Source organism: Carassius gibelio, chromosome A17 (genome assembly GCF_023724105.1).
Source record: "Carassius gibelio isolate Cgi1373 ecotype wild population from Czech Republic chromosome A17, carGib1.2-hapl.c, whole genome shotgun sequence".
NCBI lineage: Eukaryota > Metazoa > Chordata > Actinopteri > Cypriniformes > Cyprinidae > Carassius > Carassius gibelio.
The window spans coordinates 25,625,234-25,651,442 of record NC_068387.1 but is presented as its reverse complement, the minus strand read 5'-3'; the positions used below and the strand labels follow the sequence as shown (position 1 = coordinate 25,651,442).

Sequence of the window (26,209 nt, the reverse complement as noted above, 5' to 3'; positions counted from 1 at the left end):
TATTTAGAATGTACATTTAAAATTTCAAATATAAATAATCATATTTCTGTAAAAGATGGCCAACAAATTGAACATAACAACATAACATTTAAATTTCAAATGAAACGATAATTTATTTCCCCCTTACAATACAATGCAATAAAAGAAAATGAGAAATATATAAGGTTTTTTTTTTCATATTGCAAAATGTTGTTACTATTAATACTACTACTATTACTAATAAATTATTATTAATATATACAAATAATCTAACTGTAATCTTAAAAAACACACACAATTATAAACTGAAATCATATTTGCCTCTGCATTAAATGCTAAAATTCCTTATTATTATTAAGAATAAATTACTGAAATATCGAAATAATCTAACTCTAAATTAAATGCTAAAAAAACATAACATCAAAACATAAACTGAAATAATATTTTACATACCCCATATCACAACACACTAAAATAAAAATCTTCATGCTGTCAAATGTATTATTATTATTCAAATATTAAAACTATCTAAAATAACACTAAATTAAATGAAAACAAAAAAATACATTAAATAAATAAAAAAAATAATAATTTTTTATATCACTCATTACAATACAAAACAATAAAAAGTAAAACTATATCTGAATTATAATTCATTACTCCCATATTCTTGTAATAACTAAAGTTTGAAAACAAGCAGCTTTGTCATATTTTAACCGTTGTGGAGAAGGTTTTGAATACTGTGTTCTACTTCAAAGTCAAAAATGTTTAACAATTCAATTAAATTCCATTTCATTCCATTCGATTCGATTCCATTCCATTCCATTCCATTCCATTCCATTCAACTCAAATCAATTCGATTTGATTCGATTTGATTCAATCACATTCAATTCCATTCAACTTAATTAAATTCAGTTCCATTCAATTCAATTCGATTTGATTCGATCAAAAATTGATTCCATTTGGTTCAATTAGATTCGATTTGATTCGATTAAATCACATTCAATTAAATTCAACTCACTTCCATTCAATTCGATTCGATTCAATTCAATTCTATTCAATTCCATTCAACTTAATTAAAATTAAATTTAAAATAAAAATAAAAATAAAAATTAAATTAAATTAAATTAAATTAAATTAAATTAAATTAAATTAAATTAAATTAAATTAAATTAAATTAAATTCAGCCCTGGTTTATTCTGTAGAAATGAAATGCAGTGACTGTTAAGACTGCAACACTATCTTTGCTGTTTAAAGGCATGGAGCCTTTAATGTATGAAATGTATGTAATGAATGAAAGAAAGAAAAGACCAATCGTGTTTCAGTATGCAAATACTGTGATGACATCATCATCGTTTCTGAAAACAGACTGAATTGAGAGTTTCTGATTCTGACCCGGACGGATGGAAGAGACGGGGAGGATGCGATGGCCGATGAACTTCCCGCCCTCTTCATACACAGCTATCCTGAGAGACGCCAGCGTGGGCAACACCACCTGACCCAGAAACAACACCGTTATTGATCTCAAGCTCTCCGAAAGTCTGACAGGACACTGAAAACAGCCGTACCTTTTTAAAGACGATGGGCTCGTCGTCCCACACAGGGTTGATGGCGTTGCTCTGGGACGTCTTTGTTTTGAAAGCTTTTCGTCTGGTGTCAACGGGGAGTCCAAACATGTCAATCTCCACATAAACACCCACCTTCTTATCAGTCAGAAACTGTCCTGATATGATCTGAAGAGATAACGAAATATAAATACGCCTGACACTATACACAACCGATCAGAATTATACTACAGCTTGTTACTAACAAAAAGAAGGGAAGTATATTCTTTAAGTAATAGCTAAATTAAACCATTTTTACAGTGTAAAATCTAATTTGGGACCCTGGACCACAAAACTTAAGTGTAAGTGTCTTAAGTGTAATTTTTTTTTAAATAGATATTTATACATCATCTGAAAACTGAATAAATAATCTTTCCGTTGATTATTGTTTGTTAGGATCGGACAATATTTGGCTGAGATACAACAAAAAAAAATCAAAATATTGAGAAAATCATCCTTAAATTTGTCCGAATGAATTCTTAGCAATGCATATTACTAATCAAAAATTAAAACAGTACAGTAGAAAATGTACATAATATCTTCATGGAACATGATCTTTAATTCATATCCTAATGATTTTTGGCATAGAAGAAAAATCGATAATTTTGACCCATGCAATGTATTTTTGTCTATTGCTACAAATATCCCCCAGAGTCTTCAGACTGCTTTTTGTGCTCAAGGGACACACATATATGGTTTTGAAGAGATCGAGCTGTAACACCCCTAACCTTCACTGATAAGGTGTTGGCTACGATGCCGTCCACGGTGCTTTCTGTGAAGGGGTCGAAGTTCTTGTCCGGTCGTCTCATGAACTCTGGTTTGAGTCTGTAGCCGCTCTTCCCGTTGTACTCGTACATGCCGAGGTTCAGCTGCATGGACAGATCTGAGAGTAAAAAACAACAGCTATTAAATCAGATTACATTGAAGATTTCATATTACAGTTAAGTCATATTTTCATAAGCCTGTCCCGAAGCGTCTTCATTGCTCACGGTCTCTCACCGATGGTCTGAAAGTTGAGTGCCACGAGCTGACAGCCGGCGTTCCAGAAGACCTGTGGCATGTAGTTGGAGGAATCCACACGCGTTCCTTTGGGATAAATCCTGCTCAGCTGAAACTTGTTGTATCTACATGCACACGGTTAAGGGAGCGTCGTAACCAATTACACAGATACATCAACAAATAATACACCTCCGTCACAACCAGAACATGCATGTGTGATCATCACCAGAACATCACCTGACAAAACAGTAAGGGGATTATATTTTTCATAAAGAAAGTTTTTTTCTTTATTTTAGAATTATTTTAATATACTTTTCCAAAAAAAAAAAAATAATAATAATAATAATAAAATTAATCAATTATTATCCTAGTGTTAAAATAAAATGTAATTAAATTAAATGTAAAAAAAAAAAATCCACAATTAACTAGAAATAATAATAAAAATATCAAATAAGAATAATCATATTTTCTGTAAAGATGGTCAACTAATTGAACATAAACATTTCAAATATAATAATATAATTTTATGGTGTTTTCTGCAACAAAAACTAATTTGGGCATCAAAATTGAACATAAATTAAATGGATAAACTTTTTATATATTTTATATATTTTTTCAGTAATAAGAAAAAAAAATATTTAGCCATCAAAATGAAATAATTAAATGAAAAATTGTATTATTTGGGCAGTGTTTTTTTATTTGAACTAAATAAAATTTGGGCATCAAAATGTAACATTTACATTTTAATTATAAATTCTATAAGTTTAATCAGAAAATTAAGTGCTAAAATTACTAAAACTAAAACTATAATAATAAATTAAAGCTATATTTCAATTTTAAATAAATAAAAAACAAAAAGAAAAATAGAAATTATAAACGTTGCACTGATAATTAACTGAAATAATGGGAATCAAAATCAAATTTGGGCATCTTAACTGAACATATAAATTTAAATGATTCATTATATCATGTTTATAGTATTTTTCTTCGACAAAAAAACTATTTTGGAATCAAAATTTACACCTAAACCAAAATAAACCAAAATAAAGACCTACATTTAAATGATACATTTTATCATTTTATATATGATTTTTTCTAGGACCAAAAAAAACAACAACCTGGGCATCAAAGATATATATATATATATATATATATATATATATATATATATATATATATATATATATATATATATATATATTGTACATCATCATCATATAAAAAACAACAACTATATATATATATATATATATATATATATATATTAGGGGTGTAACGGTTCACAAAATTCACGGTTCGGTTCGATACGATACACTGATGTCACGGTTCGGTTCGGTTCGGTTCGATACGTTTTAGATACAGCAAAATGTAAAAACATCTCAACTTTTCAGAATGCCGCAAGCGCACCGCGGGTCATGTGACAAGAACTAACCAATCAGCTTCATCCTTTCCCGTAACAACGTTGAGAGCTCAGCCAAGATGAAGGATCAGCTGATCATAGTTGTATATGGATTGCAATTTTGAAATAAATTTAGTAGCAGAGCTACTGCAAGCGATTTTTAGAGCTGCAAATCCATTTATCCTTCGCTGAAATTTCCGCGTCTCATGGAGAGAGCACGTCATTGTTGCTTAGCAAAGACAGACGCCTCATGAGCGCTTCTGCCCGAGCGCTTTGGAAAGGAGGAGAAAGACGCGCTTAGCGTTTTCCATGCGTTTTTAGGCACGATATGTGAACGGCCCCTAAGGCACTCGCTCACTCAGCACGCGCTGAAGGCTCGTTGCAAAATGTCGAATGCCTTTAACAGACCAGAAATATAAGATCCTAAAATAACCAACAGGTCTGGTGTTTGGGTTGGATTCCCTGTAAGCTATAGTTTCTAAATGCTGCAGGGATAGTTTGCTGCGTGCATGTTTCTCCTTTTTTTCGTCTTTTCCCAGATAGTACTGACGCATATATCCCAGATATTCCCGCTGGTGTTTTTTTTTTTTTTTTTTTTATTCCCGCTGGTGTACCCTGTCATGTTGCAGATGCGACATACCGTTGTTTTTTTTATCCACCACTCTCTTGCCATCACCATTATAGCTTAAAGGGAATCCAAAGTGCACCCAAACACCAGACCTGTTGGTTATTGGAGGATCTTCTCATTTCTAGTCTGTTAAACGCATTGGCTATTTTGCAACGAGCCTTCAGCGCGTACTGAGTGAGCGAGCGCCTGCTGAGTAGCCTAACATAAACATATAAGATGGTGTTTTTTTCTTCTTCGGGAGTGTCAGGGGCGTTGCCTGTTACGTTGTTTGGGTTATTGGGCTACCTTGTTGAACGCATATCATTATATTTCTCTCTCTCTCTTTTTTTTTTTTTTTCAAATATAATTAATTACTCCAACGAACCGTTCGGTATACATAATGCGTACCGCGTACCGAACCGAAAGCGTCGTACCGAACGGTTCAATACGAATACGCGTATCGTTACACCCCTAATATATATATATATATATAAATCAATAAAGACTTAGAAATAGACCAGATGCACCACTTTCTGATTTCTCAATAATAATAATAGATGCTGTTGTCCTGGTCAGTGTCTGGTCAGATATTTGGGCTGTTTTGAAGGATGCTCGACGAAGTCCACCGGTGTCTTGGTGAGATGCTCCAGCGCTTTGGTCTCCACGAACGACGACATCTGATAACTGCGTTTGCTTTCTGAGAGCAGACAAATCTAGCTTTAATGAGATCTTCACACCAGCCCAGACTTCACCAGCTGTATGCAGTCACACTTACTCTTGGAAATCTCAAACGAGTGGAACTTGGTCGGCTGGATGTAGTTGACCAGCGTGGACATTTCTTCAGTGGCAAAGGCTTCACATCCCGCTGTTCCCTGGAAAACATCACAGAGAGATCGACTTCTGAAGATCTGATTTCTCAAGCTCCTGCTCTCATCTTTTGTTGAGAAACCTTTTTAAGCCTTATTTTGTGCTATACTGAAACAAATTACACAAGAGTTAAAACAGCTTCTGCTGATAACCTGAACATGAGCAATTCATCTGTTTCAGAAACTAATAAATATAAATTTTAGATGAAAAACTGAAACCTAAAAAATTAGAAAGTAAAATGACTAAAGTTAAAATAGAAATAAAACTATATATACATATTTTAATTTAAAAAAAAAATAATTATAAGTTTAATAAGAAAGTGCTAAAATTACTAAAAAACTAAAACTGAAATAAAAATAAATTAAAGCTATATATAAATAATAAATTGAATAAAAAAAATGATTTACATTACATTTTTTTAAATGTTGCACTAGTAATTAACTGAAATAAAAAGGTAATGATGAAATATTAAAATTGCTAAATCTGATATAAAAATAAATTAAAGCTAAAAAAAAAGAAATTATAAATTGAAACAAGTTTAAGTTGAAGTACTAAAATTAATAAACCTGAAATAGAAATAAATTAAAGCTATATAGAAACATAAAATGTAAAAAATAATAATATAAACAATAAAACAAAATAACAGAAATGTTACCTTTGTAAATAACTGAAATAAATAAGTTTATGTTGAAGCACTATAATTACTAAAACTAAAACTGAATTTAAAATAGATTAAAGCTATAACATTTAAAAAAAAAATTATTAGAAATGTTGCTTTGGCATTTACCTGAAATAAAACAGGTTTAAGTACTAAAAGTACTCAAATGAACTAAAATAAAATAAATTAAATTCAAGCTATACGGAGGGAAAACACTAAAGCACCTAACAAAGTTTCAAGTTAAATGAAAACTGAATATATACAAATCAAAGCTCATTCAAAATATGAATCAATACTATAATATAAAAGCGTAAACTCTTACTGACCTCGTCCATGGACTTCTTACAGTCATCATCATCATCATCTTCATCTTCATCATCCTCAGCCTCCACCTCTGCAGGCGCTGAAGCACAACAACAGCATCAGATCAGACTTCAGTCAAATCAAGTGTGGAGTTTCTCAAGATATGATTCAATCTCAAACCTCACAACAACACACACCTAACAATCAAAAACACTCATTTATGTAAGGGGTGATCCATTTCATTTCTGCATACATGTAAAGTATTTATTCCATTATTTATGTATCTCTAAACAAATTATAAAAATTATGAAAAAAAAATGTCACTCATGGTTGGTCTGTTTCATATTTGTGACTATATATATATGTATACATGGATACATAAATACATAAATATAAATGTAAATGTAATAATAAATGTCCTTAATGGATTTTTGCATATATATATATATATATATATATATATATATATATATATATATATATATATATATATATATATATATATATAGGGCAGGCTATATATTTTATTCATCTATAATTGAACAAGTATCAATAAATAAATAAGATAATTGGCATTAATGGATGCTCCATTTAATTATATTAATAAACATAAATTGTTTAATAAAATATTTATTTATCTTGAAAAAAAATCAATAAATTACATAATTGGTATTTGTTGGTGGATTTATTTCATTTGCACATACCAATAAATTATTTGTGAATACATTATCTATCATTATATATATATATATATAAATTAGTAAGTATTTTTTCATATATCATTAAAAAATATAAACAAATAAATTAACTGTCACGTATGGGTGATCTATTTCATTTGTTCATTTGTTTCCTCATTTATTTATTCATTTATTTACCATGAAATAATTATCAAAAATATACACAAATATATATTTTTTTATATATATTATTTATAATAAATTACATTTTATTTATTTATTTATCTATTAATAGAGTCATCAGATAAAGAATAAATGAAATCTATTTGATTCAGGAAGTATCTGCACTGATTTCCTGAGAAGTGCGCTCTTCTCTTCACAGCAGTCATGAATCATGAGAAAGTCTCTGTGGTGTTACAGGTGGATCCAGCTGTTCAACATCTGCTTTCTGCGTCAGTGCAGTCTGGACTCAATCTTTGAGAGCGAGCCCTCGCATCCATCACACGTCCCACACAAACACAGGCTCAAATGTCAGCATGCTGTGACAAACACGTACAGACCGGCGGACTGAGTTCATGCCGTCTGCTTCTGCTCTGCAATCGCGCTTTCTTTCGACTTGCTAAAGATAGACATGAGCACAATCCCCATTACAGCACTTCTGAAAGATTTCAATGCACTCTGGAAACCACTGCTGCTTTCGACAAATGTCAGATATCAATGACAAAATAAAAAGTGCACTTGGATCAAAGTTACAATTTTGTCTGTATTTTTACTCCCAATGCATTTAAGTTGCATGTCTAGAAAATAACTAGAAGAGAGTGAGTTTAACCAAACTAACTTGGCTCACAAGTTTATATATTGGAAATTTATACTGGGATTTATTTATTGGAAATTAGTTTTAATACTGTATATTGCAGATTTACCATTTAGAAGTGTAATCTTCATTTAAGATATTTATTTAATAAATAAGATATTTTAATTTATTATATAATATAGATACATTTATTACATACTATATTGTTTATTTACAAATTAGAAATGTAATTTTAATTTACTATATAATATTGTACATTTAAAATTTAGCAAATTTGCAATTTTATTTTTAATTGATCATATATTGTATATTTACAATTGATAAATGCATAACAATTTAAATCATATTTATTTCACAATTTTCAAATTACACTTGAATTATATTGTTATATTATATAATATTATATTTTATAATTATAGTATATTTATTTTTTTACTAATACTAACTTAAATTATTGTTTTTTCATTTACTGTATATTGACAATAAAATATTTTATTATTATTTTATAATATATTATGCTTTATAAAGTCTAGTAATTATATTATATTATACAATTTACAGTTTTTATTTTATTAAATTATATTGTGTATTTATAATTTACTAATTTAATTTTCAACGTGTCATAACTTGTATATTCACAACTTTCCAACAAATTAATACGCATTTATATTTTATTACAAAAATATTTTAATGTATTATATTGCATATTTACAATTACTAATTTCTAAAAAATGAAATGTATTATATTTTATTTACAATTAATAAATGCTAACAATGGCAGCACTATGTTTTGTATATTTTTAAATAAAATAAAATAAAATAAAATATTTTAATCAATATTTAAAATAAGAGACACTTAAATGAACTGATTTAAATATGATTTAATTTAGCAGAGGCTGACTCAATCATGCAGCTCTCAGAGGGAAATGTGAGCTCTGTTATAATACCTGCGGGTCCAGCGATGGGTGAAGACGGCTCAAAGACACTGGACGAGTCGCTGTTGGACGCCTGCTCGGACAGCTTCTTCTTCGTGCTGCCATCCGAGGGTTTGGGGTGAGATTTCTTGTTCTTGATGAGGATCTTTCCAATGAGCTCTTGAGGACTTGGCAGAGGAACGCCGGACTCGAGCTGAAACACAGCAGAATCTGTCATGAGAGAACTGGACGCACGCGGTCGCTAAAAGAGCACCAATGCATGTGGGAGAGATATACTTACAGGATATTTCTCCAGAGTCTCAGTCAAAAGAGCGTCCCCGAAGATGGATCGGCAATATTCTGCCATTTTGGCTTGCTGTTTGGGGCTGTGATGCAAAAGAAACTGAATTAGAGCTGCCATCATTGCACTTACAACGCAGAACAACATTAATGCATGAAACATTTGCATCAGACAAAAATTACATCTGCAGACCTTTTATTAAATCACTGATTTAGAGGGAGATTTTTGTAGAATTCAGCAGAACAGATTTAAATATAGCAATAGATAAAATGTAGTAAAATCATACTGGAAGCTGAAACCATAATAAAATAAAATAAAATAAAATACAATTTAAAAAAATTATAATAATTTTTTTATATAATAAAATAAAATAAAAATAAATAAATAAATAAATAAATTAATTAATAAAAAATAATAATAAAATAAAATTAATCTTTGCTGATTTATTTGCTGGTAGATTTTGTAGAATTCCGCATAGTGTATTTATATATGGTAATAAACATAATGTATTGAAAACTTATTAGAAGCTGAAAGCATAATAAAAAATAAATAAATGAAATAAAGCAAAAAATAAAAAAAAAAATAAAATAAAAAATTAATTTAATTAGATTTTCTGATTAATGGGGAAGTTTTGTAGAATTCTGCAGAAAAGATGTAAATATGGCAATAAATAAAATTTCCTAAAGGTTTATTGGATGCTTTCTGCATGATGAAATAAAATCTAAAAATAAAAAAAAATAATGAAATAAAAAATAAAACTATAGATGAATCTATTATAAAATCTACTAAACTCTTGTTGAAAGCTGAAAGCATAATAATAATAATTATTATTTTTATTAAAATAATAATAAAAAAAAAATAAACATGAATATAATCAAAAATATATAATAAAATAATCTAAAATTAAATGACATACAATTAAATATTCGCTAATTTAGGGGATTTTTTGTAAATATGCAATATGGTAATGAATAAAATGTCTTAAACTCTGGAAGCTGAAATCAAATAACTATTAAAATGATTTGAAAATTATCCCCTTACGACGTTCACATGCATCTCGTTCTGTGATGTTACTGAAGTGCATGCTCATCTCATGTCATCTCTGATGATGCTAGCGCTAGTGCTAGTGCTTAGCGCGTCTGACATCTCACAAGAAGACGATGATGAGTGAAAACAAATGATGCATCTCAGAGACGCTTCTAACCACTCCTCGTTGCCATCACTGTGAGGAGCCGACACTTACGAGTCCACGTGATTCTCGAAGGAGAGGATGATGGGGAACGGAGACGTCTTAAACGCACAGTCTGCGATGGCTTCGATCACCTCCTGGAAAATAACCACAGATTCAGCTGAATTTAAATCATTTTTCTATCATGAAATATTTCAATATGTCAAAATGTAATAGCTCTATTTATATAGTTTATTTTATTTTTTTATGCATTTATAATACTAAATTCACAGCTTTTTTTTTAAATTATTGTGTTATTTATTACACTTGATAATGAATACAATGTGCATTAATTAGGTTTTCATTTATTATATAAATTAGACTATTCACTACCGGTCAAAAGTGGCTAAACAAGAAAAATATTGATTTTAATTTTAATTTATTATTAATAATTGAGCAGTAAACCAGCATATTATAATGATTTCTGAAGATCATGTGACACTGAAGACTGGAGGAATGATGCTGAAAATACAGCGGAGCATCACAGAAATAAATTATACTTTAAAAGATACTCACATAGAAAACAGCTTTTTAAACAGTACTAATTTTTTTAAATATTACTGTTTTGAAAGTATTTGTGATCAGATAAATGCAGCCTTAAATGTACTAAACTCTTATTAGAAGCTGCAATTAAATATTGAATTAAAAAAATAAAATAAAATAAATAAATAAATAAATAAATAAATAAATATATATATATATATATATATATATATATATATATATATATATATATACATACAGTATATATATTGCAGAATTTAATTTAATTTTATGTTTATATATATATATATATATATATATATATATATATTGTTTTTATACAATATTTAATATATATATATATATATATATATATATATATATATATATATTAATAATTACATTGCGCTAATTGGAACTCTTATTGGAAGCTGGAAGCATAATAAAATATAATACATTTCATTAATATAAAACAAAGAACAACATACAGAATAAAGTAAAATATAATAAAATCTTCACTGGTTCAGGTGGAAATGTTTGGGGAATTCTGCAGAATAGACATAAATTAAATGTACTAAACTTTTAACGGAAGCTGAAAGCGTAATGAAATACAAAATATAAAATAAAGAATTCAGATGAATATTTATTTTACAATTTATAGACTTTGATCAAATTAAACAAGCACTCACAGGGCTCTGGTTTTGTTTGCGACTGTGTATCAGACAGTGAAAAAATGACTGATTTTTTTCTGGAAACGTCTCCAAAAGCAGTAAATAGCTCGGGGTTAAGCACTACTTGACTGTGAGCGCTGATGAAAGCTAGCTCTGGTGTGGTGGAGTGCTGTGGGTCACCTTGAAGGAGATCTCTGAGGTCATGGTGAAGCCGTGTGTGATGACGGGTTCCTCCTCCGCCGTGCGTCCCTTCCAGCAGTCCAGCTCCACACAGCGACATCCAGACAACAGCGTCTGACGGTACATCTCTACAGAGGAGCTCCCCGCCAGCTGACCCGCTGACAACACACACACACACACACACACACACACACACGCACACTCTCAGTGAACGCTCACATAATGCACGCGCAAACTGATGTGCACTCAAGCAAATAAAGAAGCTGTGTGTTATAAAAGCTTGCTTCCACTACGGGATAAAAAATGTACACTGCCTTATCTGTATATTTATTGTACATTTGTAACATATTGTAGACATTGCATATTCTGTACTTACTGCTTATTGCACTTCTGGTTAGATGCTAACTGCATTTTGTTGCCTTTAACCTTGCATGTGCAATGACAATAAAATGTAATCTAATCTAATCTCAATCTCACAATTTCAATTATATAAACTCAGAATTGCTAATTTAAATTATATGTAATTCTGAGACGAAAACTCTGTGCAATATAAACTATAAAAAATTATTTATTATTTAATTATTAAAAAATATATTATTTATTATGAATTATAAGATTTTTTATATATATATATATATATATATATATATATATATATATATATATATATAGATAAAAAAATATAAAATTGTCAATTTAAGTAGTTACTTCATTTGTGCATAAATATAAATGAGTAAGTATTTTTTATATATCATTAAAAAATATAAACAAATAAATTAACTGTCACGTATGGGTGATCTATGTAATTTGTTAATTTGTTTCCTCATTTATTTATTCATTTATTTATCAAGAAATAATTATCAAAAATGTAAATAATTGTCATTTTAGGCAATCTATTTCATTTGCCCATAAATGTAATTATTTTAATATAATATATAAAAATATAATAAATAAATAAAAATATTGCAAGGTGAAAACACAGAATAAAAAAAAGAAAAATGAATATAGAATTGTGAGATTTAAACTCAAAATTCAGCATTGTGAGAAGTAAATTTAGAATTCCAAAAAAGTCAAAATTCCAAAATGTAAACTGACTATAGAATCAAAAAAAAAAAAAAGATACATTTAGGAATTATGAGATGTTAACTTAACAAAAAATATATGATATAATAACAGTACGATATAAAAGAATAAGAAAAATAATAAAATACGGTAATAATATAAAAAATATAATTGAGACTTTTTATCTCACAATTCTGACTTTATAAATTCACAATTCTGAGAAAAAAGTCTGAAAAGTGCTATATAAACACGAGATAAAATGTGAGAATAAAAGTCAGAATTTAGAGAAAAAAGTCGTAAAAGTCAGAATTGCAAGACGTAAACTATGAATTCTGAGAAAAAGTAAAATACTCTAGATATAAAACAGAATTTAGAGAATTTTTTTTTTACAATTGTGAGATTTAAACTGAATTCTGAGGAATTCCCAGAAAAAAAAACTACTAGTATTCCAAGCTTTGATAGTATTGACTGCTTTATGATACTTTTATGTTTTTGCCCTTTATTGAGCTTGACAGAATTCTCCTTATGTGTTTTAGAAAAAAAAAAAAAAAAACATATCGGCTTGGAAGGACATGAAGCTGAAAAATTGAGACAGAAGTTTTATTTAAGGACGTGCCGTTCCTTTAAGAACACCAATTGTAGCATGAAGCGGTTAAGTATAAACTTCTGCAGCTATGCACTTTGTCTTAGATTGGTACATTAGCAGTACACTGACCATAATTGCATCATAATTCATTTCTTCTTGGTTTCTGCGGTGTGTTCTCAGCTCCCTCTCTTGATAATTGCTCTTAGATGATGTAATGCACTTTGTTGTAAGTAGATTTTGAGAAGAACACAAATGTAAATGCACTAATGCATCGTCAGATGTGGAATTATTATTACTATAATGCTCGTAAAGCAACACAGATTCCTCTTATGATGCATCCTTCTTTTTTTCAGCAGTTTTATGCAAACTGATAATAATACAACCTTCATTTGAGCTTTTTTTTTTGTAGATCATTTCAGTTTTAGGCATTTAGTCTACTTTGGGACTTTGCAACATTATGCATCTTGAGAAATGTAAAGGGATATTTAAGTGATATTTCACAAAAAAAAAAAAAAAAAAAAAAAAAAACGATATAATTTATGACTTAAGAATAACATTTAAAATTTAGATTAACTTGATCTGGTAAAATTACTATTATTAATAAAAACACATTTTAAAAGTCTAATAAAAACGAAATAAAAACAAATAAAAATAACTATAACTTTAGCTTATTAACCTGAAAACAGAGAATATATATATATATATATATATATATATATATATATATATATATATATATATATATATATATATATATATATATATATATATATATATATATAATATATGTGTATATCATAATAATGATACTAAAGAACACTGGTATAAAAAATTATACAATATTATTAATAATAATAATATAAAAAAAGTATTTTATTAGTTAATTACAGAGATACAGTTTCAAATTTTCTTTTAGATTAACTTGCTGTACTAAAATGACTAATCCTGAAATAAAAATGAATAAAAATAAACAATTGTAAAAAAATAATTAAGAATAGAATTGACTAAAACATCAATAAAATTATCAAAACTGCAGCTAATGAAAGGGAAAACATAATAAAACATTATATATATATATATATATATATATATATATATATATATAAATATATTACAACAGGTTTATATATATTTATTTGCTCTTTTGTTGTCATTTATGTTGTTTTATATTGTTGTGGTTGTCTTCTTTATAAAAGTATATAAACTCTGTGAAGCAATTTAAGCCGCTATAAGATGCTATAAAAATGCATTATCATGATACACTATGTAATGAAATGTGCATTCAGACAAGTGTATGTTTGTGTGTGTGTGTGTGTGTGTATGTGTGTGTGTGTGTGTTGTGGTACCTGTGAGGTAAGTGTTGTGGGAGGAGTTGATGAAGTACTGAGAAAGAGGGAAGGTCATGTCTTCACTCAGGTCCAGTTTTTCTGGAGGAATGACGCTGTTCTCCTCACTGATCAGATACCTGGCGAAGCCCTCCACTGAGATCTGCCCTGTTACACAATTAAGACAAAGAAGGTGCATGCAGCACATTTCAGTAGAGAAGACATTTCAGGACTTTTAAACTGCAAAACTGCATTCACAACCCAGCTACCTCCTATCTTATTACTATTCAAAATAGCTGTTTTCTATGTGAATATCTGTTCAAACTTCATTTATTTATGTGATCAAATCAGAATTTTCCGCATCATTACATTTCAGACCATTACAATTTCATGCATTTTCTTTTTCAGGATACTTTAATGAACAGAAAGTTCAAAAGAACATAATTTATAAAAAAAAAAAAAAAAAAAAAAAAAAAAAAACATTATAAATGTCTTAAGGGCCACTTTCGATCAAATCAATGTGTTCTTGCGAAAAAAATAAAAGCATTAATATGCACGCTCACCTCTGAATATTCTCACTCTTTTTCTCTCTTTTGCACCTAAAGTAACAACTCACCACGTCGAGTAAATTAGCACTGCGATTGCAAACAGACTTCAAATTAAACTCAAGCTGGAGATCAGCGCTCCCTAAACAGCACTCGTGGCTGAAGGGAAGCCACTCGGGGACGAGCGTCCCCCGTGACTCATTCTCACCAGCAGTTTACATTAATTAAACTTGTTCTTTGCAGAGCTCCGGAGGTAATTAACCGTGGCCCTCTTTCTGGTTGCAGGACGGTACGGCGAAGGCTGGATGACGTGTGTCAGAGCAAATGCAATGGGGATCTCCAGAGCAAACAGCCTCTGATTTGCACACACCGAAATAACACAAAGCACCTTGCTGTCGCGAAAGGGGAGTCAAATGGATTTTAAAGACTACAATTACCACACACTGCTGAAATTCAGCAATTGTCCTGTCGAGTTAAACAGAGAAGGAAAGAACAGGATTGCATTTGCTGTCACGGTCCTGCATCCTGCTGGTTTTCAGGCCAGTTCAGACAGGTCTAATTTGAAGATTCCAGAGGGTTTTGCAACTAGTCAGACCAACCAATCAACCGTTTCATGTAACTGCCTTAAAGTATAAACAGTTTTAAAACATGTTGGGTTGGTGCAACCCAACTTTGGGTCAAATATGGACTAACCCAACTTATGGGTAAAAAATGTAATGTAAAATTGTTACCCAATAGTTGGGTTAGTCCATATTTGACCAAAAGCTGGGTTCAAACAACAAGATGCATGGTATTATATTTGACATGCAAAAAAAAAATGTATGAAATATGCTCAACAAAAAACAGTAATACCGTTTTCTAAGATGTATTTTTATATTTTACCCAAAGTTTCATTAGACTCTTCCATTACATTTTTTTTTTTTTTTTTTTGTCATCATTATTATTTTATATGTCCGGCTTTGGAAGGTTAAAAAAAAGACCACCATTTAAAATACAAAAAATAAGCACCTCGTCACCAGCGTTTATTGAGAATCGGACAATGCACAATATAATCCTGCTAACGCAAACCATTCCCGCATTTACAACCCTGTTGTTCTTCCAGACCTATGATCAATACCATACAAATATCAGCATCTCGTGTGTCTGCTGGGTCTCGTGTGGGTGTTCGCCTGTCCTCTGCCTGTCTCTGAGATCGGACTGAGAAAACAGAGTCGCTAATCTGCGTGACAGCAAGGTGTCATGCTAGAACCGCCAGCTAAAGAGCCCCATGATCATCCTCATCTATGTCCATTGCTGGCCCCTCTGGACTCAATGTGCCTGATCAATCACCTGTCAATCACTAACGGCCGCCCGCTTATTATCATCCAGTGACCTGATCTCCGGTTTGCCCGTGGAGCCTTGTGCTCTGAGAGATATAAATACACCGGCTCCACCGCAGTGTCGGACCGCATCTCGTGAGTTATTGTTGCTATGGTAATGAAACGATGCAGAATGTTATGGACGTTTTGTTTTCTTTCCACAGAATAAGAAAAACTCAGACTCACACAAGTGCACTTCCTCGCTGTCTGCCTTCTAAGGCCACATCCTAACGGAAATGGATCCTTATGCGGTAGATTTGCATTGTATAAAAGTACATACTGCACAAGAATGTTTGTTTAATTAATCTTTAATCAAATTAAGCTATTTATATCTATATTTCTCAGTTTAGGGCATAGTATACTACTATACCTAACCCTAACCCTAACCCTAAATAAAAAAGGTTAGTATTCTTTTGATTTAAAATGTATAAGCATAAAACATATATTGCACAAAAATGTGTCACATGTATGATCTGTTTTGGTTTAATTTTCTGTTTCCTTTCCCCTGCCTTGTTCGTTTCCATGGTTTTTGATTAATTAGCTCCACACCTGTTTCAGTTCTCCCAATTAAGTTTCTAGTACTCAAGTTCTGTTTTTTTTTTCCACTGGTCCTTTGTCGGCTATTATTTTGATCTTCATGTTGTGCTACCCCAGCTCGAGTCCTTGTTTGCTTTGTGGATTATAATTAAAAGACTGTTATTTGCCTACTCCTGCATCATGTACCTCCTTATAGCACAGCATCCGTGACAAAATAGTTAAATAATCAATATTTAATTGCATTAAACAATAAAAATGTATACGTTTCGGTCTAGAATGAATTAGTATATGAGCAGGGCCGTAGCACAACGTTTTTTCAAGGTTGTAGGTGTCCAGGTACAGAAACGGACTAATCAAATGTAAATAGCATTGCATAGTCTTCACTGTATAAATTAAAGATTATTTAAGATGAATTCTTGTTAAAACTTCAAAGTAATTCCGTAAAGAGAAGTAAATGATTTTCTCCCATTTCATTTATTGGATTGACATTAAGGACACTGACAGCAGCTAGTAAATTAGGTGCTGTCAATTTAAGAGATAATACATCCAATATGATACAGATCTGATTTCTTTCTCAACTGTTTACTTTTACTTAAGACATAACCGACCATTTTTGAGAGGATACACACAATGACAAGTTTTTTTTTATGTATGTGTCTTTTTAACAGTGTATTTTTGTGTTTGTATGTTTAAACTGGTAAGGAATATTTGTTCGTTCAGGCACGGGATGAAGCGCAGAAGAGCTCGGTCTGGTGTTTGCCTAGCTCTCCGTGTGCGCAACGAACTCGGCGTGCAAACTCTGTTGAGTTGTTCTGCGTCTTATGTTTGAATGTACTGTTTTAAATGTTTACATTTTCAAGACTTAAAACTCGTGCAATTGATAATCTTTCATGACGACGCGCAAGAGCGTCTTCTTATGTTGGTCTGAGGCAGTCGGCCAAAATCACCAGGGGGCCCCCCTCAGCCGTGGGCCCCTATAATCGTCACCACCTTTCACACCACTAGCAACGGCCCTGTATATGAGTATACAATCACGGATAGACCACATTATGTGAGGCCACAGAACTGTGTGTCTGATATGGTGGTCTGCAGTACGGGGGCCCCACAGGGCTCGGTGCTTTGTCCGTTTCTTTTCAAACAAAAAACATTTATTTTTTTATTTTATTATATACTTTATATTAGTATGTAAGTATCTTTTAGTAAATTAATATACATATAATTCATATAATTGTAATAATTAATATAAATTTCCTAAAAGATACTTACATACTAATATAAAGTATATAATAAAATAACAAATAAATACTAATAATATAAAAATGTTATAACTATGTATAAATGTAGCCTATAAAACACATAAAAATACAATGCATACTTAAAAAAATCTGTTATGCCGAAAGTCACAATCTAATTAATATTCATGATACTGTGTGCTGATTCGCTGACAGACAGCAAACCTCCTTCGAAGGACGTAAACAAGACGACATTTACATTTATCAGACAGTTTTAGCCAAAGCGACTTACAGTGCATTCAGGCCATATTTTTAATTTTTTTACCAGTATGTTAGTTCCCTGGGAATTGAACCCACAACCTTACGCTGCTAGCACAATGCTCTACCACTGAGCCGTAGGAACAATGCAACAATGTTTCAGACCTAATTATTAATCTTTCATGCCAAAAATTCAAAATGTGACTGATGTTTCTGTAAGGTTTTTTATTTTGATATTAGTATATCGATGGCAACAGGCATTTAATAGAGATGGGATTTATAACAAGATCTTTCCTGGTTATATTCCGTGGTTTTTGCCGTTTAAAGCAACCGAGAACATCAACATACACAAATCCATCAGTGTTTTAATGTGGCTGTCAATCAATAAGCGGAAAAAACTAATGAGGGATTAGATTTGATATTAGCATGGTGACAGGACCAGACGGTGCTCGATTACAAAGACCTGATGTCTTCTGCTCTTATATAAATGCAACACCTCATGGGAATGCAAGGCAAAACCCTCCCACGTAATTATCAGCAATTAACATTTACATGGAGCTGTCTATCAGCGATTGATGGACAAACACTCGCGGTCTTCGGTCATGCTGTATTTGAAAGCTGTAGCAAAGGGATAGATTTTTCATTCATTATGACTAAATTTGGGTCTGTTTTTCACACAAAGCGTCACATGACTTTAGAAGATTTGCAATATTGTGAGTGAGCTATTTGAAATACTGTAATGGTGTTATTTTATTCACTATGAACTCAATAAAATCAATATTGCAGCGTTGTAATCCAAAAATGGAGAATGTTAAGGGCTTCATGCAGTTTTCAACCAAAATAAAAGCTTGATGGATTAATGCTTGGAAATGAAGAAATTAAGGCATAATAATTAGCACCAGAATTTTACAGTTGTATTGTTAATTATAAAAATTATTATTAATAATATTATAATTTCTTAAATGTTTGATTTTTAGTATTATAACAATAATAATATAATATTTTTAATAACAATAATAATAATAATTAGTATTTATTCCTGTTTTATTAATATTATATAAATGTTATAAGTATAATAATAATAATAATAATAATAATAATAATAATAATAATAATTATTATTATTATTATTATTATTATTATTATTATTATTATTATTATATAAATGTTATTAGTAAGTATAATAATAATAATAATAATAATAATAATAATTATTATTATTATTATTATTATTATTATTATTATTATACTTACTAATAACATTTATATAATATTAATAATAATAATAATAATAATAATAATAATAATTATTATAAATCTTTTATTTTATTGTTTTATTTTATTGTGGAATAGTATTATAATAATAATAATAATAATCATCATCATAATAATAATAATAATAATAATAATAATAATTATTATTATTATTATTATTATTATTATTATAATTATAATAATAATAATGTAGTTTATAATAATTTAATAATTTAATGTTTTTATATTTTTATTAATATTATTGTTAGTAGTGCTGTTATTTTATACACATACTGATACATAAAATATGATTTGGGCCAAATTTTTCAGCTATTCTGATTGTTAAGATGAATATAATTCTAGATTAACTACTTAATGTATTTTTATTGTGAAAGTATCATGACAACAATAATATATTCCATTTTGTTTCCTATTAATTACTTAACACTCTTAATCATTCGGCCGAACTATAAAGCAGGGAAAGAGCTTCTGTTGTGCTCAGTGGAAGAAAATGACAGCATACGTGCTTGAGAGCGATAGCGAGTGAAAAATGCCTGCTTTGATCAATTTCAGGCGTTTATCTGGCACAGACCTTTCTGAATCATGGCTGGGTTGGGCTCATATTTCTCCATGAGCAGCTGGGTTTGTTCGGGCTTGAGCGGCGGGTACAGGATCTCGTTCAGACGCGGGTCTCGCTGCTTGTTGTTGATGAAGTCTGTCATCTGATCCACCGTCAGATAGTTTCTGCTCTTCACGCCGCTGGAGAGAGGAACAGAGATACAGGAAAGAGCATACGGTTTACAGCGATAATCATAACACAGAGATGAGCAGCTAGCATCCCAGCATGCTAATTACACAATGACTTTCTTTTTTCCTCTGTTATGATCAATACAATTATCTTTCATCAGGATTTTTTAAACTGTTACGCCCCCAACTAATTACAATACTTCAATGCGCTCATGTGCACTCGTCTCATAAATATCATTCCAATATGACTTCAAGGCATCATTAACTACTATATATAAGTAGTTATAAACACACACACACACACACACACACACACACACACATATATACATATATACACAAACATGCATACATTAAAATGAATAATAAAAAAGTAGAAAACAAATTATGGATAATATAATAAAATTAAATAAATGCATACAAACAATAAAAAATATATAAAACTCTAAAATTAACATAAAAGTATACGTAAACAAAAGATAAACAAATAAATATCAACAAAATTTTTTTTTGACATAAATAAATATATAAAAACTGAATTAAGAAACCTATTTATAAATAAATAACATTACAATTAACATTAAAATATTCCGAATTAAAATAATAAATAGAAATAAAAAAACTGAAAAAAAAGCTAAATAAAAAAATGTAAATGTAACAAATGGATGAAATAAACTTTCACATTAAATTTGTCAAATAAATTAATAGATAAAAAAAAAACATATAAACAATAAAAACAATGTATAAATAAATTAAAAATAATAAACCGATAAATAAATGTATAAATAAATAAAATATAAATAAATGTATAAATAAATAAAATATAAATAAATTAATGTATTTTTTTCAATTAGACAAATAAATACATGAATGAAAACAGACAAATATGTAATTGTTTAAATAAATAAAACCTGATTCAAAAAATATACTAAAATAATTAAAATTATAACAGATGAATCCATTTAAAAAATAGAAAAATAACGAAATAAATAAAAAACAAATAAATCTTAAAAACACATAAATAGATAAAAATATTGCATAATTAAATGCATAAAGTATAAAATGTTCTCTTATTGAAGGCATTCTTAGCAACAGCATCAGCTGAAAATGGCTTTATAAAGACTTACAGATCAGCAAATATTTGGTTAATCTCAGATCGTGGGCAGAGGTTGTTGATGAACGATTTGTAAACATCAGGTGTCAAATCCTCCAGAGGAATGGAGTCGTTCTGCAGAGACGAACAAGAACAGACCATCACATTACGTGTAACATTTTATTTTACCTTTTATTTGACTATTTACCTATCATAAATACAACAATTTGGTAATAATCCCTGAACCTACCCCTAAATCTAACCTTACCCCATGCAGTAAGTTAGTATAGCACTTATATATCATGGCTCTCTTTGATTGCTTCCACTGTCCTCATGGATAAAAGCGTCTGCTAAATGAACAAATGTAATGTAAATGTAATTATAGTTTCCTTACACTACCCTCTATTTCCTTGGGTAAGTACACTGTAAGTACACATACTGTAACCATTTTAACATCATGGATTTAGAAAATCTCCCGGTGTTCAACGTTCAACCTTTAGATTTGCTGTAAAATGATTAAGCAAACAAATAGACTCCCCTTGATCCTGGGAGTAAAAAAAAACAGATAAACAGCTAAAACAAAGAAGTATAAATAAATAAATAGAGTGAAAAATTGGACAAATAAATGAACAGATTAAAAACTAAAAATCTGTATAAAATAAACAAAAAAGTACACGTAAAAATAAATAAATAGATAAATAAATAAGGATTAAAATAGGAAAAACTAAATAAAACAAAATAATAAAACAAAATGATAAATAAAAAAAAAATTAAAAAACTGATGAATAGATACAATGTATGAATAAATAAATTAATCAATTAATTAAAAATATAATAATAAATAAATAATAGACAAATAAAAAATGAATAAATAGATACAAGTAAAATAAAATAAAATATTAAAACAAAATTGATAAAATAAACAAATAAAAAACAGATGAATAGATACAAATAATGTATGAATAAATAAATACATTAATTAATTAAAAATATAATAATAAATAAATAAATAATAGACAAATAAAAAAACTAATAAATAGATACAGGTAAAAAAAAATAGATAAATAAATATGGATTAAAATGGGAAAAAAAACGAAATAAAATAAAATAATAAACAAAATTGATAAAATAAACAAATAAAAAACAGATGAATAGTTACAAACAATGTATGAATGAATAAATAAATTAAAAAATATAATAATAAATAATAGACAAATAAAAAAAATAGATACAAATAAAAACAAATAAATAGATGAAAAACAATGAATAAATAAATATATGCGTAAATTATTTTCAAAAAGTAACAGAAAAACAAACACATAAATAAAAGATAAATAATAGAAAATTGAAAGAATAAATAAATGAAAAATTAATAAATAAATGTGAGAATAATACCATATTTCTGATTAGTTAAGCACTTTTTTATTTCCTCCTGAGGTCTTTTAACGTTATTGATTTTGAGATGTGTTCAATGTTCAACCTTTACAATACGATGAGGCAAACAAACAGACTCCCTTCGATTCTGGAAGTATAAACGTGAGATGTCGTTTATCAAGCGGCGTGCCGACAGCACACGATTTGGGTAAAGCCCACAAATTGACTTCCTGTGGAAACATGAGGTGTTCCTGTCTGCCAGCGGGATTCTGGAGCGATTAGCCGAACATATGCTCACCCGTCCGGCCGGAAGATTGCAGCTCTCCAGCGCCGTCTCCACACGCTTCCGGTCCGTCGAGAACAAGCGGAAGAAGCTGCAGAGAGACAGAAACACGAGGACGATTCAGATCTGATCACGTTCTGCTTCATCATGAGACGGAGGACGTCTTACTTTTTCACTGGGATTCGACCGTCTTGATTCGTCTGCAGCTTGAGTCTCGTGAAGCTGGTGATAAAAAAACAAACTACATCAGTCATTCTCAGGAAACACTTACTGATTGTGTTATAGATACAGATATATCAATATAGATATGTACACACTATATTTATTCCTATTCATCACCAGTACACAAATCATTAAATAAATGGATAAATAGATATAGACATAAATTGATAAAAAAAAAAAATATATGAAATTTTTATTTAAAATAAATAGATAAGAAATACACACAAAGTGAAAATTTGGACGAATAAACAGATTAAAAACTAAAAATCAGTATAAAATAAACAAAAAGTACACATATAAAAATAAATGCATAAATAGATAAATAAATATGGATTACAATTGGAAAAACCTAAATAAAATAAAATAATGAAAAAATTGATCAAATTAAAAAAAAAAAAAAACAGATGATTGGATTCAAACAATGAATGAATAAATAAATAAATTAATTAAAAGATAACAAACATGAAAAATAATTTGATATTAATATAAAAAATATATAATTAGATTTTAAAAAGTATATACTAACTAACTAAATACAATTCAAAGTTACTTGGGGACACAGATTTTACACTGAACACAAATGTTACTCATCATCCAAAAACAAACAAATAAATCAAAACTAAATAAAAAAATAATAATACTTATATGTTAATTTACTGATTGATTAATATTTCAATATTCATAATTATTTCAGAAAATTTGTTTAAAATGCACAGATAAAAGATAAAAACATATAAAAGATTATAAACAGACAATCACACAAACAAAATCTAAATTTGTATTTTATTAAAATTAACACCAATTATTTTCCAATTAAAATTAAATGGCCTGCTTTAAAGTGTTAGTTCACAAAAAAAAAAAAAAAAAAAACTAATAAATCAATCAATAAATAAATATAAAAAATTAAAGTACCAATGAATGAATTAAAGAATATTAATTATAATAATTTATGAATAATATTAATTAATTGATACAAGCTAATTCTGTAATCCTTTAATTAAAGCTTTTATATATAATGCATTATAGATGTAGTTTTAATGTATGCCTTGTAATGCATTGTATGATCAGTTATAATACATTGTAATATATATTTTTTAATTGTTACACCGGTAACACTTTAGAATAAGGTTCCATTAGTTAATGTTAGTTAATGTATTAATTAACATGAACAAACAATGAATAATACATTTATTGCTGTATTTATTCATCTTTCTTAATGTTAGTTAATGAAAATACAGTTATTCATTGTTAGTTCATGGTAATTCACAGTGCATTAACTAATGTTAACAAGCACAACTTTTGATTTAAATAATGCATTAGTAAATGTTGAAATTAACATGAACTAAGACTTATAAATGCTGTAGAAGGATTGTTCTTGCTTAGTTCATGTTAATTAATACATTAACTAACATTAACTAATGGAACCTTATTCTAAAGTGTTACCGTTACACCTTTATTAAATCCAATGCATTAAAACACATGACAAACAAACCTTCATATAATGCATTTTAACTTTGGTTATAATTATTATAAAACGCATTATAAAATACAGTGCATTATGAATCCCCTGCAATGCATTATACATTACACAAGACTTTCAGTGAAGTGTTACATTCTTTTAAAATCTGGTTCTGCTTCCTGACAATGACTCTTAAACTAAAATAAAAAAATGTGATGATGGAAACAGGCAGATATATTCGTCATCAGGTACTCACGCTTTCTCCAGAGAGGACTCTCGGTCCATGTTTTGAGCGAGCAGGTTCGACGCCAGACTGAAGAGCTCATCTGCCCACTCCTTTAGCACAAACACAAAAAAAGGCATTTTTATTAAAACAATTCAGGTCAGGATTCATGCTGCACAAGAGATATCATGCTGAAATGTTCAGAGGCAGTAAAACACCTTGGCCACGTCTTCTTGGAAGGCCATGAAGTTGAGGTACTGGATGTTGACCATGTCGTGTCCCGTCACCACCGTCAGCATCCGGTTCTCTATCCGTCCCACCAGATTCCCCACATCCAGCAGCTCCCGCAGCTTAGCTTCCTGAGGGAAAAGCACAATAATGAAGCCGCGCCGCCATAAAAAATGGCAGAATAAGCCTGTAAAGCCTCTTTAAGACTGCTACGATGTCTTCCGGCGAGAAACACCTGCTGCTGCTGATGGAGAAACAACATCTAATGCATCTACAGTATTTTTCGGACACCTGAGTATAAGTCGCATCAGTCCAAAAATACGTCATGACGAGGAAAAAATCATATATAGGTCTCATTTATTTACAACCAAGAACCAAGAGAAAGCATTACCGTCTCCAGCCGCCAGAGGGCGCTCTATGAGTGTAGACTACAGGAGAACTGAGCAGCATAGAGCGCCCTCTGGCGGCTGGAGACGGTAATGTTTTCTTTTGGTTTATTTCTCTTGGTTCATGTCAAATTAATTTTGATAAATAAGTCGCACCTGACTATAAGTCGCAGGATTAGCCAAACTATGAAAAAAAGTGCAATTTATAGTCCGGAAAATATGGTAATCTAATACCCACACCGGACATAACGTTTTTATGTCATACAAAAGAAACATATTTTTTGCACTTATTGAAATTACTTCAGGACCAGCATTTCAATTTGAAATGTAATGTATTAAATAAATAACATACA

At 29.7% G+C, this 26,209-nt stretch overlaps 1 protein-coding gene across 1 annotated transcript in view; it reads right to left on the bottom strand.

The window, feature by feature from the left end:
- Nucleotides 1-26,209, bottom strand: part of LOC128031818 (1-phosphatidylinositol 4,5-bisphosphate phosphodiesterase beta-1) — a 66,666-nt gene that overhangs the window by 14,259 nt on the left and 26,198 nt on the right. The window contains exons 4-21 of the mRNA XM_052620279.1: nt 25,461-25,601; nt 25,276-25,355; nt 23,507-23,560; nt 23,354-23,429; nt 21,716-21,816; nt 20,434-20,600; nt 14,679-14,825; nt 11,685-11,842; nt 10,366-10,448; nt 9,123-9,207; nt 8,855-9,035; nt 6,440-6,516; nt 5,364-5,460; nt 5,201-5,285; nt 2,583-2,707; nt 2,312-2,466; nt 1,548-1,712; nt 1,375-1,474 (exon numbers count right to left, since the gene is read on the bottom strand). Coding sequence (XP_052476239.1) covers nt 1,375-1,474; nt 1,548-1,712; nt 2,312-2,466; nt 2,583-2,707; nt 5,201-5,285; nt 5,364-5,460; nt 6,440-6,516; nt 8,855-9,035; nt 9,123-9,207; nt 10,366-10,448; nt 11,685-11,842; nt 14,679-14,825; nt 20,434-20,600; nt 21,716-21,816; nt 23,354-23,429; nt 23,507-23,560; nt 25,276-25,355; nt 25,461-25,601 — 2,077 coding nt within the window. The remainder of the gene's footprint in view (nt 1-1,374; nt 1,475-1,547; nt 1,713-2,311; nt 2,467-2,582; nt 2,708-5,200; nt 5,286-5,363; nt 5,461-6,439; nt 6,517-8,854; nt 9,036-9,122; nt 9,208-10,365; nt 10,449-11,684; nt 11,843-14,678; nt 14,826-20,433; nt 20,601-21,715; nt 21,817-23,353; nt 23,430-23,506; nt 23,561-25,275; nt 25,356-25,460; nt 25,602-26,209) is intronic.